The sequence below is a fragment of the Salvelinus fontinalis genome, chromosome 1, assembly GCF_029448725.1.
Source record: "Salvelinus fontinalis isolate EN_2023a chromosome 1, ASM2944872v1, whole genome shotgun sequence".
Taxonomy (NCBI): Eukaryota; Metazoa; Chordata; class Actinopteri; order Salmoniformes; family Salmonidae; genus Salvelinus; species Salvelinus fontinalis.
In genome coordinates this window covers 78,417,017-78,434,462 of record NC_074665.1, presented here as the reverse complement: position 1 = coordinate 78,434,462, position 17,446 = coordinate 78,417,017, and the positions used below count along the sequence as shown (strand labels likewise).

The following is a 17,446-nucleotide window of genomic DNA, read 5'->3' as shown; positions in this document are numbered from 1 at the left end:
AACACGAGGGAAGGCCCACCCCCACTGGTGCTGTCATGACTTGCATGGATCACCTGTTGAGATGTCTAATCGGGTGTTTAATGATGTGACGAAGAGACGGCTGCTGTTTTTGAAGATTCACCATTGAGGGTGCTCTTAGTCCAGGACTAGGCTTACTCATTGACCTTGGAAACTGGCCCTAAACAAATTTGACAAGTTATCTGTAGTGGAGTCTAACCAGTTACTACACATGCTCTCTTCCAATAAATACTCAAATGATGTAACCACATCTAAAAAAAAAAAAAAAAAAAATGGGTGGAGACTACTAATGTAACATTACTTACACACATCCAATCACTTATCGCCCTGCGCTTACTTCATGGACTGGTGGATTTAAATGCAAATATGCTTCTGGAAGGGACTAGATGAAGAACATGCCATTATTACAGATGCAGTACTATTACTTTACCCACACTGCCATTTCATGGATTTGGGACAAGAATTATGTATATAGACTTAGTGATCAATCTGATGGTTAGGGTATATATATATATATATAAAAAAAGTGGCTACATGCTAATTATGACTAATTGAAAGGTGTAGATGGGCAGTCTCGTTTCTTTTGGCATGGTTAGCTGAAGCCTGCACAGTAAGTTGTTGTGACAGCAATCTGATCAATTGGCTATGAACTCAAGTAGGCCTAAGGGCAGTACCATTGACATGCAGGTGTAGGGCTAAAGTTCTCCATGTCAGACTACTGCATAGTCAGAATCAGCCTCATGAGACTCATCCACTTCATACAGAATGTTCTGAAGGCTGAGACTTCGCCTTGTTTGTTACAGCATGCTCAAATGTTATTTCGTGTTTTGCTTTATTTGTTGGAATGATCATAGCATTGGCTACTGTCTACTACAAACTAGACAGACCACTTCCCCACTGATATGCTAGGATACATAAAGGTTTGCGTCTCAAATGGCACACTATTCTATATACTGCACTACTTAGACCAGAGATTTATGGGTCTTAAATCAAATTAGTAGACTATAAGGAATAGGATGCCATTTTGTTATTTAAAATATTGTAAGGTTTCGGGATAGAAAGTTAGAACCCATTCTTCAGTTCCCTGTCAACACTGGGTCATTGTCCAGCAGCTGTGTGCAGACTGGAAAAAGACCAGGCCAAATCCTCAAACTGCGCCGTATAACTACGGTAATTATATCAGTTGTGTGTTATTTCCATAGGACGTTGGTAAACTTTGACAGATTCTGCATGTGAGTTTATTTACACTAGATGGGAGTGTTGCAAACTCAATGGGAGCTACCCAGATATCGATGTTGCTTTCGCGGACATTTGATAATTATTTGGCCTATACCTATATTTTTTTCATAAACTTGAGTCTCCATTTACCACGTGCCAAGCCTTACTTTTCCCAATTACATTTTTTTCATTACTATTCGTGTTCCTGCTTTCAGGTTCTGCGCTCTTTCGCTTTGTCTCCAGCGACTCTTATTCCTACGCGCTCCAGTGTAGGGACGGCTGGCCCTTGGAATGACTGGACCAGCAGACGGTAGCGGTAGGATGGCTGTGGTTGAAACGGGCTCACCAGGCACGGTGTGCTAATTTTCTTTTTCACGGATAATTTTGGGATGCTTTCCTTTAACGATCTCCCTGCATCTTTTGTCTACTGTGCGTGTGAACGAGTTTACATTATCCAGCATGCTTTTTCATTACAGTTTATAGCTTTGTTACAGAAGACGGGACGGAGCTGTCCGTTTACTAAAGAAGACTACTAGATCTTGGATAATTAAACTCGGGCCAGGATGTCTTCAATACGGGAGGATTATATGGCACCTTGGTGGACATATTGGCTACACAATTTCCCTCATGTCAACTTGAACTTCCAGCCCATCGACAACACGTTCACTCCCCAGGATCAGAACTACCAGCAGGTTCGTGGTAGACACCGAGATTAGGCCCACGCGGGTCTCATAATCTCCATCCCAATTGGCACCAACCTTAATCCCAATATATTGCACAATTTTTGACCATGGCCTTCAGAGCTCTGGTCAAACGCAGTGCCCTATAAAAGTAATGGTAGGATGCCATTTGGGATTAAACCATAACATGCTGGTGGTTCCCACTTTTTCAGCAAGATGCTAGACATTTGTGAATAGTCATCTGAGAGATAGTGTACCCCAGAAAGGACATTATCTTGTTTGTAAATATCAAAGATGAAATGTAATGTTGCAAGTAGCCTTAACATTGCATTGTAGTCTGTCCTGTGTAGGCCAACCATACTTCTGCTGTTGGCAGAAATTCTCAGATTAAGAAATTGATTAATTTGTTAATCCCGATGGAAGAGAAAGGGATATTTTGTATCTTTAAAAAATAAAATATTTAACCTTTATTTAACCAGGCAGGCCAGTTGAGGACAAGTTCTCATTTACAACTGCGGCCTGGCCAAGATAAAGCAAAGCAGTGTGACAAAAACAACAACACAGAGTTACACATGGGATAAACAAACGTACAGTCAACAACACAATAGAAAAAGTATATGTACAGTGCGTAAATAGGCCATGGAAGCGAAATAATTACAATTTAGCAATTTAACTTCTTGGCGCAAGGATCCCGATTACGGGATCATTTTCCTAAACAACCACTGAATTGCAGAGCGCCAAATTCAAAAATAATACTACAAATATTTATAATCATGGAATCACAAGTGAAATATACCAAAACACAGTTTAGCTTGTTGTTAATCCACCTATCGTGTCAGATTTTGAAAATATGCTTTACAGTGAAAGCAATCCAAGCGTTTGTGAGTGTATCAATCAATGCTAGAACAGCTAGCCTTAAATTAGCTTGGTCACGAAAGTCAGAAAAGCAATAAAATTAATCGCTTACCTTTGATAATCTTCGGATGTTTGCACTCACGAGACTCCCAGTTACACAATAAATGTTCTTTTTGTTCGATAAATATTAGTTTTATAACAAAAAACGCTATTTGGGTTGCGCGTTATGGTCAGAAAACCACATGCTCGTTCTGGTCCTGAAAGGCAGAAGAAAATTCCAAAAAGTAACAGATTCAAAAATAATACAAACAATATTTATAATCATGCAATCACAAGTGAAATATACCAAAACACAGTTTAGCTTGTTGTTAATCCACCTATCGTGTCAGATTTTGAAAATATGCTTTACAGCGAAAGCAATCCAATCGTTTGAGAGTGTATCAATCAATGCTTAGAACAGTTAGCCTTAAATTAGCTTGGTCACAAAAGTCAGAAAGCAATAAAATTAATCGCTTACCTTTGATAATCTTCGGATGTTTGTACTCAAGAGACTCCCAGTTACACAATAAATGTTCTTTTTGTTCGATAAATATTAGTTTTATAACTAAAAAACGCCATTTGGGTTGTGCGTTATGTTCAGAAAACCACAGCCTCTTTCCTGAAAGGCAGTCGAAAATTCCAAAAAGTATCCGTAATGTTCGTAGAAACATGTCAAACGTTTTTTATAATCAATCCTCAGGTTGTTTTTAACATACATAATCGATAATATTTCAACCGGACGGTAACCTATTCAATAAAAGAGAGAAAGAAAATGTCGAGCTACCCCTCTCGCGCGCAGGAACTAATTAAAGGACACCTGACTCGTTTTGAAAAATCTCGCAAATTTTTCAAAATATAAGCCTGAAACTATGTCTAAAGCCTGGTCACAGCCTGAGGAAGCCATTGGAAAAGGAACCTGGTTGATACCCCTTTAAATGGAAGAGGGGCAGGCAATGAAACAGGGATTAGAAATATATTTTTTTAAATGCGCTTCCGGGTTGGATTTCCTCAGGTTTTCGCCTGCAAAATCAGTTTTGTTATACTCACAGACAATATTTTGACAGGTTTGGAAACTTTGGAGTGTTTTCTATCCTAATCTGTAAATTATATGCATATTCTACGATCTGGACCTGAGAAATAGTCCATTTACCATGGGAACGTTATTTAAACGCCCCTAGCTTAAAGAAGTTAACACTGGAGTGATAGATGTGCAGATAATGATGAAATGTGAAAGTAGTGGCGCAGTGGTCTAGGGCACTGCATCGCAGCGCTAGCGGCGCCACCAGAGACTCTGAGTTCGCGCCCAGGCTCTGTCGCAGCCGGCCGCGACCGGGAAGTCCGTGGGGCGGCGCACAATTGGCCTAGCGTCGTCCGGGTTAGGCCGGTAGGGATATCCTTGTCTCATCGCGCACCAGCGACTCCTGTTTCGGGCCGGGCGCAGTTCGCGCTAACCAAGGGAGCCAGGTGCACGGTGTTTCCTCCGACACATTGGTGCGGCTGGAGGCGCGCTGTGTTAAGAAGCAGTGCGGCTTGGTTGGGTTGTGTTTCGGAGGACGCATGGCTTTCGATCTTCGTCTTTCCCGGGCCCGTACGGGAGTTGTAGCGATGAGACAAGATAGTAATTGCTAACAATTGGATACCACGAAATTGGGGAGAAAAGGGGGTAAAATAAAAATAAATAAATGCGGAAGTAGAGATACTGGGGTGCAAGAGGGTAAGTAATAATATAATAATATGGGGATGAGGTAGTTGGGTGTGCTATTTACAGATGGGCTGTGTACAAGTACAGTGATCGGTAAGCTGCTCTGACAGCTGATGCTTAAAGTTAAAGGGAGATATAAGTCTCCAGCTTCATTGATTTTTGCAATTCCTTCCAGTCATAGGCAGCAGAAAACTGGAAGGAAAGGCGGTCAAAGTAGGTGTTGGCTTTGGGGATGACCAGTGAAATATACCTGCTGGAGCGTGTGCTATGGGTGGGTGTTGCTATGGTGACCAGTGAGCTGAGATAAGGCGAGGCTTTACCTAGCAAAGACTTATAGATGACTTCGAGCCAGTGGGTCTGGCGACGAATATGTAGCGAGGGCAGGCCATCGAGAGCATACAGGTCACAGTGGTGGGTAGTATATGGTGCTTCGGTGACAAAACGGATGGCACTGTGATAGACTGCATCCAATTTGCTGAGTAGAGTGTTGGAGGCTATTTTGTAAATGACATTGCCGAAGTCGAGGATTGGTAGGATAGTCAGTTTTACGAGGGTATGTTTGGCAGCATGAGTGAAGGAGGCTTTGTTGCGAAATAGGTAGCCGATTTTAGATTTAATTTTGGATTGTATATGCTTAAAACCTCTTGAGGACAGAGGGCGCTGTTTTCACTTTGGGGGAAAATCGTGCCCAATTTAAACGGCCTCCTACTCAATTCTTGCTCGTACAATATGCATATTATTATTACTATTGGATAGAAAACACTCTCTAGTTTCTAAAACTGTTTGAATTATATCTGTGAGTAAAACAGAACTCTTTTTGCAGCAAACTTCCTGACAGGAAGTGGAAAATCTGAAATCGATGCACTGTTCTAGGGCCTGCCTATTAAAGTCCTTGATATTTATTAGTTTAGATGCACTTCATACGTCTTCCACTAGATGTCGACAGGCAGTGAGAGAAGAAATGGAGTGTGTAACTTGATCTGGTGTCGAATAATAGCTCTCGGCATGACGTGTCACCAGTTTTCTGTTTTCTGGAGAGCGCGTGAAGGGACCTGGATTTGCCTTCTGATAAGCTGTCGTTATGGACGACTAATATCTCCGGCTTTGATTTTATTTTATTAGGGGTGTTAACTCCGGTGTCCTGGCTAAATTCCCAATCTGGCCCTCAAACCATCATGGTCACCTAATAATCCCCAGTTTACAATTGGCTCATTCATCCCCGTCCTCTCCCCTGTAACTATTCCCCAGGTCGTTGCTGCAAATGAGAACGTGTTCTCAGTCAACATACCTGGTAAAATAACGGTAAAATAAAAAAAAATAAAAAAAAATATTTGATACATGTGACAATATCATCGTAAAGTATGTTTTTTCAATATAGTTTAATCAGATTGTTGAATTTTTTTCGGGAGTTTTGCCGTGTTCCGTTCTCTGAGTTTGTTGACGATGGAGAGATTCGCGCCACTTGGCAAGTGTGCTTGCTAAATCGAGAGGGAAAAAGGCCGTTCTAAATCCAAACAACGATTGTTCTGGACAAAGGACCCCTTGTACAACATTCTGATGGAAGATCAGCAAAAGTAGGACCCATTTTATGATGTTATTTCATATATCTGTCGTACATGTGAACTAGTAGTTTGCGGCCAGGTTTTGGGCACGCTCTCGCCATAACGTAAACTGCATATCGTAATGAAGTTATTTTTAGAATTCTAACACGGCGATTGCATTAAGAACTAGTGTATCTATCATTTCCTATACAACATGTATTTTTTAGTTATGTTTATGAATAGTTATTTGGTCAGAATATGTGTGTCAGAAAAAGTGTCAGAAAAATATCCGGACGTTGTGGGAACAATATGCTACGTTAGCACAATGTATAACCACTGATTTCAGCTCTAAATATGCACATTTTCGAACAAAACATAAGTGTATGTATAACCTGATGTTATAGGACTGTCATCTGATGAAGCTCATCAAGGTTAGTCAAAAATTATATATCTTGCTGGTTTATTCGCTATCGCTAACGTGCCTATTGCTATCGCTAACGTGCCTCGATGAATGAATGCGGTAGTGTGGTAGGCTATTGTAGTAAGCTAATATAATGCTATATTGTGTTTTCGCTGTAAAACACTTAAAACATCGGAAATGTTGATGTTTGTCTTTAATTTGCTGTACACCATCGATTTTTCAGAAATGTTTTATGATGAGTATTTAGGTATTTGACGTTGGTGTCTGTAATTACTCTGGCTGCTTCGGTTCTATTTCTGATGGTAGCTGTGATTGTAGCTGCAATGTAAAACTGATTTATACCTCAAATATGCACATTTTTCGAACAAAACATAGATTTATTGTATAACATGTTATAAGACTGTCATCTGATGAAGTTGTTTCTTGGTTAGTTTGGTTGGTTCTTGGTTAGTTAGGTTGGCTTTGTGCATGCTACCTGTGCTGTGAAAAATGTCTGTCCTTTTTTGTATTTGGTGGTGAGCTAACATAAATATATGTGATGTTTTCGCTGTAAAACATTTTAAAAATCGGACATGTTGACTGGATTCACAAGATGTGTATCTTTCATTTGCTGTATTGGACTTGTTAATGTGTGAAAGTTAAATATTTCAAAAAAATATCTTTTGAATTTCGCGCTCTGCCTTTTCAGTGGAATGTGGGAGGAGTTCCGCTAGCGGAACGCCAGAGCCAGACAGGTTAATGTGAGTCTGGAAGGAGAGTTTACAGTCTAACCAGACACCTAGGTATTTGTAGTTGTCCACATATTCTAAGTCAGAACCGTCCAGAGTAGTGATGCTAGTCAGGCGGGCGGGTGCGGGCAGCAATCGGTTGAAGAGCATGCATTTAGTTTTACTAGCATGTAAAAGCAGTTGGAGGCCACGGAAGGAGTGTTGTATGGCATTGCAGCTCGTTTGGAGGTTTGTTAACACAGTGTCCAAAGAAGGGCTAGATGTATACAGAATGGTGTCGTCTGCGTAGAGGTGGATCAGAGAATCACCAGCAGCAAGAGCGAAATCATTGATATATACAGAGAAAAGAGTCGGCCCGATAAATGAACCCTGTGGCACCCCAATAGAGACTGCCAGAGGTCCGGACAACAGGCCCCTACGATTTGACACACTAAACTCTATCTGAGAAATAGTTGGTGAACCAAGTGAGGCAGTAATTTGAGAAACCAAGGCCGTTGAGTCTGCCGATAATAATGCAGTGATTGGCCAAGTCGAAAGTCTTGGCCAGGTCGATGAAGACGGCTGCACCGTACTGTCTTTTATCGATGGCGGTTATATCGTTTAGGACCTTAAAGCGTGCCTGAGGTGCACCAGTGACCAGCTCGGAAACCAGATTGCATAGTGGAGAAGGTACTGTGGGATTCGAAATGGTTGGTGATCTGTTTGTTAACTTGGCTTTCAAAGATTTTAGAAAGGCAGGGCAGGATGGATATAGGTCTATAACATTTTGGGTCTAGAGTGTCTCCCCCTTTGAAGAGGGGCATGACCGCTGCAGCTTTCCAATCTTTGGGGATCTCAGACGATATGAAAGAGAGGTTGAACAGGCTAGTAATAGGGGTCGCAACAATTTCGGCAGATAGTTTTAGAAAGAGAGGGTCCAGACTGTCTAGTCCAGCTGATTTGTAGGGATACAGATTTTGCTGCTCTTTCAGAAAATCATCTGTCTGGTTTTTGGTGAAGAAGCGGGGGGGGGGGGGGGGGGGGGGGGGGCTTGGGCAAGTTTCTGCGGGGGGGTGCAGAACTGTTGGTCGGGGTAGGGGTAGCCAGGTGGAAAGCATGGCCAGCCATAGAAAAATGCTTATTGAAATTATCGATTCTCGTAGATTTACCGGTGTTGACAGTGTTTCCTAGCCTCAGGCAGTTGGGAGGAGGTGCTCTTATTCTCCATGGACTTCACTGTGTTCCAAACATTTTGTGAATTAGTGCTACAGGATGCACATTTCTGTTTGAAAAAGCTAACTTTAGCTTTCCTAACTGACTGTGTATATTGATTCCTGACTTCCCTGAAAAGTTGCATGTCGCGGGGGCTGTTCAATGCTAATGCAGTATGCCACAGGATGTTTTTGAGCTGGTCGAGGGCAGTCAAGTCTGGAGTGAACCAAGGGCTATATCTGTTCTTAGTTCTACATTTTGCGAATGAGGCATGCTTATATAAGATGGTGAGGAAAGCACTTTTAAAGAGTAACCAGGCATCTCCTACTGACGGGATGAGGTCAATATCCTTCCAGGATACCCGGGCCAAGTCGATTAGAAAGGCCTGCTCACTGAAGTGTTTTAGGGAGCGTTTGACAGTGATGAGGGGTGGTCGTTTGACCGTGGGCACATTACGGATGCAGGCAGTGATTGCTGAGATCCTGGTTGAAGACAGCAGAGGTTTATTTAGAGTAGAGGTCGACCGATTAATCGAAATGGCCGATTAATTAGGGCTGATTTCAAGTTTTCATAACAATCGGAAATCGGTAATTTTGGACGCCGATTTTGCCGGGGTTTTTTTTTTACACCTTTATTTAACTAGGTAAGTCAGTTAAGAACACATTCTTATTTTCAATGACGGCCTAGGAACGGTGGGTTAACTGCCTTGTTCAGGGGCAGAACGACCCTTTTTACCTTATCAGCTCAGGGATTCAATCTGGCAACCTTACGGTTAACTAGTCCAACGCTCTAACCACCTGCCTCACGAGGAGCTCGCCTGTTACGAGAATGCAGTAAGAAGCCATGGTAAGTTGCTAGCTAAACAATCAATCAATCATAATCACTAGTTAACTACACATGGTTGATGATATTACTAGTTTATCTAGCGTGTCCTGCGTTGCATATAATCGATGCAGTGCGCATTTACGAAAAACTACTGTCGTTGCTCCAACGTGTACCTAACCATAAACATCAATGCCTTTCTTAAAATCAATACACAGAAGTATATATTTTTAAACCTGCATATTTAGCTAAAAGAAATCCAGGTTAGCAGGCAATATTAACCAGGTGAAATTGTGTCACTTCTCTTGCGTTAATTGCACACAGAGTCAGGGTATACGCAACAGTTTGGGCCGCCTGGCTCATTGCGAACTAATTTTACGTAATTATAACATAACATTGAAGGTTGTGCAATGTAACAGGAATATTTAAACTTATGGATGCCACCCATTAGATAAAATACGTAACGGTTCCGTATTTCACTGCAAGAATAATTAATGACCTATGGCTCATATTTCTGTGTGTTATTATGTTATAATTAAATCTATGATTTGATAGAGCAGTCTGACTGAGCGATGGTAGGCACCAGCATGCTCGTAAGCATTCATTCAAACAGCACTTTCGTGCGTTTTGCCAGCAGCTCTTCGCAATGCTTTAAGCATTACGCTGTTTATGACTTCAAGCCTATCAACTCCTGAGATTAGGCTGGTGTAACCGATGTGAAATGGCTAGCTAGTTAGCGGGTGCGCGCTAATAGCGTTTCAAACGTCACTCGCTCTGAGACTTGGAGTAGTTGTTCCCCTTGCTCTGCATGGGTAACGCTGCTTCGAGGGTGGCTGTTGTCGATGTGTTCCTGGTTCGAGCCCAGGTAGCGGCGAGGAGAGGGATGGAAGCTATACCTTTACACTGACAATACTAAAGTGCCTATAAGAACATCCAATAGTCAAAGGTATATGAAATACAAATCGTATAGTGAGAAATAGTCCAATAATTCCTATAATAACTACAACCTTCCTACCTGGGAATATTGAATATTGAAGACTCATGTTAAAAGGAACCACCAGCTTTCATATGTTCTCATGTTCTGAGCAAGGAACTTAAACGTTAGCTTTCTTACATAGCACATATTGTACTTTTACTTTCTTCTCCAACACTTTGTTTTTGCATTATTTAAACCAAATTGAACATGTTTCATTATTTATTTGAGGCTAAATTGATTTTATTGATGTATTATATTAAGTTAAAATAAGTGTTCATTCAGTATTGTTCTAATTGTCATTATTACAAATACATTTTAAAAAATTGTCCGATTAATCAGTATCGGCTTTTTTGGTCCTCCAATAACCGGTATCGGCGTTGAAAAATCATAATCGGTCGACCTCTAATTTAGAGGGCAAGTTGGTCAGGATGATATCTATGAGGGTGCCCATGGTGACGGATTTAGTGTTGTACCTGGTAGGTTCCTTGATAATTTGTGTGAGATTGAGGGCATATAATTTAGATTGTAGGATGACTGGGGTGTTAAGCATATCTCAGTTTAGGTCACCTAGCAGAACGAACTTTGAAGTTAGATGGGAGGCAATCAATTCACATATGATGTCCAGGGAACAGCTGGGAGCTGAGGGGGGTCTATAATAGGAGGCAAAAGTGAGAGACTTATTTCTGGAGAGATTCATTTTTAAAATTATAAGCTCGAACTGTTTGGGCATAGACCTGGAAAGTATTATAGAACTTTGCATGCTCTCTCTGCAGTAGATTGCAACTCCGCCCCCTTTGGCAGTTCTATCTTGTCGGAAAATGTAGTTGGGGATGGAGATTTCAGAATTTGTGTGGCCTTCTTAAACCAGGATTCAGACACTGCTAGGACATCAGGGTTGGCGGAGTGTGCTAAAGCAGTGAATGAAACAAACTTAGGGAGGAGGCTTCTGATGTTAACATGCATGAAACTAAAGCTTTTACGGTTACAGAAGTCCATAAATGAGAGTACGTTGGGAATTGGTGTGGTGCTGGGGGCAATGGGGCCTGGGTTAACCTCTACATCACCAGAGGAACAGAGGAGGTGTAGGATAAGGGTACGGCTAAAGGCTATAAGAACTGGTCGTCTAGTGCGTTGGGGACAGAGAATAAAAGGAGCAGATTTCTGGGCATGGTAGAATAGATTCAGGGCATAATGTACAGACAAGGGTATGGTAGGATGTGAGTACAGTGGAGGTAAACCTAGGCATTGAGTGACGATGAGAGCGGTTGTGTCCCTGGAGGCACCAGTTAAGCCAGGTGAGGTCTCTGCAAGTGTGGAGGGTGCGACACACGAGCTATCTAAGGCATTTAGGACGGGGCTGGGGTCGAGTGATCATCGGGCCCAATGAGCAGCAATAGGTGAAGTCAGGGGGCCGTTCAGTAGTCGCTACTACGCTAGAGCTGGAGACACGGCGAGCAGGCCGTGGCCAGCAGATGGATCTTTGGCGACGTCTCAATGGAAAAGCCTGTTGAAACCACCTCGGACAATTACGTTGGCAGAGAGAGAGGGGGGGAATAGAGGGATAGGAGAGAGCAGAGTGATGGGAGAGATTAGAGAGAACGAAGAGAGGGATGCAGGGGAGGGGGAAGAGGGATGGGGAGAGTAGAGAGAGAGAGATGGGGAGAGAGTAGAGAGAGGGATTGGGGAGAGTAGAGCGAGGGAAGACAGGGATGGGGAGAGAGCAGAGAGAGAGAAGAGAGGGTTGGAAGATAGCAGAGAGAGGGATGAGGAGAGAGCAGAGAGAGGGATGGGGAGAGAGCAGAGAGAGGGAAGATAGGCTAATTGACATAATTTGTGTCATTTGGAGGTGTACCTGTGGATGTATTTCAAGGCCTACCTTCAAATCAAGTTTATTTTATATAGCCCTTCGTACATCAGCTAATATCTCGAAGTGCTGTACAGAAACCCAGCCTAAAACCCCAAACAGCAAGCAATGCAGGTGTAGAAGCACGGCGGCTAGGAAAAACTCCCTAGAAAGGCCAAAACCTAGGAAGAAACCTAGAGAGGAACCAGGCTATGAGGGGTGGCCAGTCCTCTTCTGGCTGTGCCGGGTGGAGATTATAACAGAACATGGCCAAGATGTTCAAATGTTCATAAATGACCAGCATGGTCAAATAATAATCAGGAGTAAATGTCAGTTGGCTTTTCATAGCCGATCATTAAGAGTATCTCTACCGCTCCTGCGGTCTCTAGAGAGTTGAAAACAGCAGGTCTGGGACAGGTAGCACGTCCGGTGGACAGGTCAGGGTTCCATAGCCGCCGGCAGAACAGCTGAAACTGGAACAGCAGCAAGGCCAGATGGACTGGGGACAGCAAGGAGTCATCATGCCCGGTAGTCCTGACACATGGTCCTAGGGCTCAGGTCCTCCGAGAGAGAGGAAGAAAGAGAGAAGGAGAGAGTTAGAGAGAGCATACTTAAATTCACACAGGACACCGGATAAGACAGGAGAAGTACTCCAGATATAACCAACTGACCCTAGCCCCCTGACACATAAACTACTGCAGCATAAATACTGGAGGCTGAGACAGGAGGGGTCAGGAGACACTGTGGCCCCATCCGATGATACCCCCGGACAGGGCCAAATTCAGTGCCTCTTTGCTTGACATCATGGGAAAATCTAAATAAGTCAGCCAAGACCTCAGAAAGAAATTGTAAACCTCCACACATCTGGTTCATCCTTGGGAGCAATTTCCAAATGCCTGAATGTACCACGTTCATCTGTACAAACAATAGTACGCAAGTATAAACACCATGGGACCACGCAGCCATCATACCGCTCAGGAAGGAGATGCAATCTGTCTTCTAGAGATGAACGTACTTTGGTGCGAAAAGTGCAAATCAATCCCTTAACAACAGCAAAGGACCTTGTGAAGATGCTGGAGGAAACGGGTACAAAAGTAGCTGTATCCACAGTAAAACGAGTCCTATAACGACATAACCTGAAAGGCCACTCAGCAAGGAAGAAGCCACTGCTCCAAAACCGCCATAAAAAATCCAGGCTACGGTTTGCAACTGCACATGGGGACAAAGATCGTACTTTTTGGAGACATGTCCTCTGGTCTGATGAAACAAAAATAGAACTGTTTGGCCATAATGCCCATTGTTATGTTTGGAGGAAAAAGGGGGATGCTTGCAAACCAAAGAACACCATCCCAACCGTGAAGCACGGGGGTGGCAGCATCATGTTGTGGGGGTGCTTTGCTGCAGGAGGGACTGGTGCACTTCACAAAATAGATGGCATCATGAGGAAGGAAAATGATGTGGATATATTGAAGCTACATCTCAAGACATCAATCAGGTGGTTAAAGCTTGGTCGCAAATGCATCTTCCAAATGGACAATGACTCCAAGCATACTTCCAAAGTTGTGGCAAAATGGCTTGAGGACAACAAAGTCAAGGTATTGGAGTGGTCATCACAAAGCCCTTACCTCAATCCTATAGAAAATTTTGGGCAAAACTGAAAAAGTGTGTGAGAGCAAAGAAGCCTACAAACCTGACTCAGTTACACCAACTCTGTCAGGAGGAATGGGCCAAAATTCACCCATCTCATTGTGGGAAGCTTGTGGAAGGCTACCTGAAACGTTTGACCCAAGTTAAACAATTTAAAGATGCATTTGCAATGCTACCAAATACTAATTGAACGTATGTAAACTTCTGACCCACTGGGAATGTGATGAAAGATATAAAAGCTGAAATAAATCGATCTCTCTACTATTACTCTGACATTTCACATTCTTAAAATAAAGTGGTGATCCTAACTGACCTAAGACAGGGAATCTTAACGAGGATTTAATGTCAGGAATTGTGAAAACTGAGTTTAAATTTAGTTGGCTAAGGTGTATGTAAACTTCCGACTTCATCTGTATATGAAAGGGGTAAGGGGATACCTAGTCAGTTGCACAACTGAATGCATTCAACTAATAGATCATTTGTTGTATTAATTTTGAGGCACAGCTGAGTGAGCATAATTTGCTCTTTTATTTTTACTGGACTGGTGGCCTGCATCTGATGGTCAGTCTGAGGGGAGGTCTAAGCAGCAGTGAGACTGCCTCACCCGACTCACCGTCCCTCCTCTCTCCCTCCCTCCGCTGAGAAAAGAGGATACAGCCATCTAGCTGATGGCGAAACTTAAGTCGCACTGCATTATTTCTGCCTCATGCACCAATTCATGTTAACTCCCATTGCCAGAGAAAGTGAAATATTCCTTGACATGAAAAAAGATACAAGCCACTAATAATAACAACGCAAGCTTATGGAAACACTTTGCTATACTCATTCGTTGCAGCTATAGTGCTAGTTGTAGCATGAGTAGGGAGAATGCACATTTTATGGCTTGAGTGTTCAACAAAGTGTTGGGAGGGCTGAATACCAACTTAAACATGAACTTACTCATAAAAACAGCATCTCTTTGCTGTATTCGTTGAGTCTCTCTAGTCATGGTTTTGAAGTCTCACAGTATCAGCTTTGCTGTGCTTTCAAGGCTTCTTTTTACAGTCTATGGCTCGAGGGAACTGTGCAGACATGGTGAACTGGGCAGTAGCAGTGTGTGGATAAAATCACGAGGGAAGCCATATTACAACCGATGTGTTGTGATAATTGCGTTGTTTGCTCTGTAACCTGTTAATTCATATCCCCTGTGACCGTGATATATATATATAGGCCTGAAGACTGAGACAATAAGAAGACATAGTGGCAGGATAAATTCAACCACACCTTTGTTTCATCACAAAACCGGATAGCAACCTCTGTCCTATGAAGTTCACAAAGCATATTGCATGTACAGGTAACAGACAGTTACATGACCTACAGCATGGTCAAGCAACTTAATTTCCCCGACTTTTTCGGACCACTGAACAACTATTGATTTAGAACCACTGACAGTTACCGCAAGTCACAAAGAAAACAGGAGCTGCCTCCACCATTCCAGCACCATTTCAACTTCAACATTTCAACATCATCAAATCACCTTTGCTTAGTCTAATACAGTGTCATCTAAACAATTTAGTCCCGTTTAATGTAAGCTAAATATGATGTGGCTGTCCAGGGTTCTCATTTCTGCGTGTGTGTGTGCGTGAGCGTTCGTGCAAGTAGAAAAAAATGTTGACTTACCCTTGTAAAGAAACGCCAATGCCATCCTCTCGTTCATGTTGATGAAACGGTCTAACACTCTGTCATGCAGTACACGGTTTTAATGGGAGTTTTTGTGCCAGGGGCACATCAATGTATGAATAAATGGTTGGATCAGAATCGCCATTATAATCATTGGCCAGTATGGAGAATTTTGTAAAACCACAACTCCAGCTCAATCTTCATCCATAGCTAATTTTGGAAAGGGCTAATTTTAGCTAGCTAGCCACCGGAGGACAACACAATGAGATGCAACAATTCAAGTTTTACTGTCAATGACATATGCTCTCAATGGGACTTGATAGGAGTGACGCCAAAATCCAAGCTGGCTTCCTTTGACCCTTTCTTTGGTGCCCCGGACCATTCACAGTTGAGCTCGCTCAGTGTAGCTCGATGCTGATTGGCACATTTTTTTATACCTTTTTTATCAATGGAGGCCAAATGCTCACTGGCTTCCCTTGCCTTCAATACTACGGGCGGCAACAATGTCATACTCATTTGGACCAGACAGCATCAGATAGATGGCTTACACGTAGAGAGACAGAGGGGCGCTTTCTCCTGTGAGATACATTCAGCCTCTTGCCAATTGAAAGAAAATGATGAGAGATGAAAGATCACTTTTTTTATAAAAAAAAAATTCTTGGTCACTTTTTTGGGGAAGCCTGGCTTCCCTTGAATACACACCTCTGGAATACACACCTATTTTCCAGCAATAGGACTATAATTGCAGTTGACTTGCTTCCTTGGTCTGCCGGGTAGGCGGAGTTCTACCTTCAGACACATGAAATGGTTCAAAATGGGCAAACTTGGCCTTCTCGATGCTAGGGCTGCTGAATCAAGTGCACCTACCACAAACAGTGCAAAAAGAATAACAAAATTGGGATGCAAGGCTTTATTGTTGGGTTTATAAAATACATTTTTGGACTTATTTCCTTTAACATTGAAATAAATATATTTAAGCCGACCCCTTGCGTGAAACACTGCTTTAAATTGCTGCTAGTTTGATGGTTGTAGCCTTCTATTGTCCCATTAACAATCACTCATATTAGAAAACTTATTTCATTTCAAACTTCACATTTCTCAAGTGTAGGCTACTTATCGTAATGAACAATGTCAGCAAAATGCCTGCGATAAGTGATCAGTATGGTCGGTGTTGATTAGTTTCTTTCTCTCTCTAGGAGAGACATAGAAACCACTACACAGTGAAACACCAATAAATTGGAGACCAGCTGACTAGAGTAGATGGTGACATGTGCATGCTTTCCAGGCTACTTTGAAGCCACAAGAAGCATGCAGGATGGGACTGACTGAGGTTTCTATTGTTAATGAGGTGCCTTGGAACAGTTGTCAGGTCTGAAGTGGCATGATTTGTTTTTGTGCTGCAAAAACTTTTTGGGTGATCTGACCAAATTCAGAAAGAAATGTGATTTATAGATCCTTCATTCTCATTGAAAGCAAGACTATGAAGTGGTATATCTGTTCTATGTGAGCTATTTTTTTTGTTTTGTTGTTGTTGTTTTTTTGTGGGGGGGGGGGTGTGAGCTATGTGAGCTATTTCTATGCTTCCCGTTTTTAAGTTTCGTTTTTGTGTGTTTTAGTTTCAGTTTTGTACAACAACTTCAAACAGCTGAACATACCATATTTTTGGTTATGGAAAATATTTTTCGCAGCGGTTTTGATGGTACAATAATTCTCAACACTGTACATTGCTTGTTTTGTCACATAAACTGAAATTAGGCGAACTATTATAATTGTAGCAACCGGAAAATGGCGGAGCGATTTCTGCATCTTGCACTGTCAAGCTTCTAATGTTGAGCTTCTCATCTCAAAGTCAGTGACAGTGGGAGGTGAGTCAAAGCTGATTGGGGTGGGAGGAGAGAGGATGAAGGATCTCCATGGGAGACAGTTGTCTCCTGCTGGAATGATCATCAACCACCACCATGCAGCCTGATAGATAGCCTATTGCCAGGTGTGTAATGTTCAAGCGCTACACTAGCCTGCCACGCTCTCCTATCTGTCCGAGTACTAGGCTTCTTGCACTAATGCTGCAATTCTAAAGCAATACTGTCACGATCGTGTGGCGGATTG

At 42.4% G+C, this 17,446-nt stretch overlaps 1 protein-coding gene across 3 annotated transcripts in view; it reads left to right on the top strand.

Annotated features, from left to right (window-relative positions):
- The first annotated feature begins 1,262 nt into the window (after positions 1 to 1,262).
- LOC129862370 (protein tweety homolog 2-like) overlaps positions 1,263 to 17,446 on the top strand; it is a 100,254-nt gene continuing 84,070 nt past the window's right edge. The window contains exon 1 of one of the 3 annotated variants that reach the window (XM_055933938.1): positions 1,263 to 1,928. In XM_055933938.1, the coding sequence (XP_055789913.1) occupies positions 1,800 to 1,928 (129 nt within the window). In that variant the 5' untranslated portion in view covers positions 1,263 to 1,799. The remainder of the gene's footprint in view (positions 1,929 to 17,446) is intronic. The other 2 variants (XM_055933948.1, XM_055933959.1) reach the window with 2 other exon arrangements.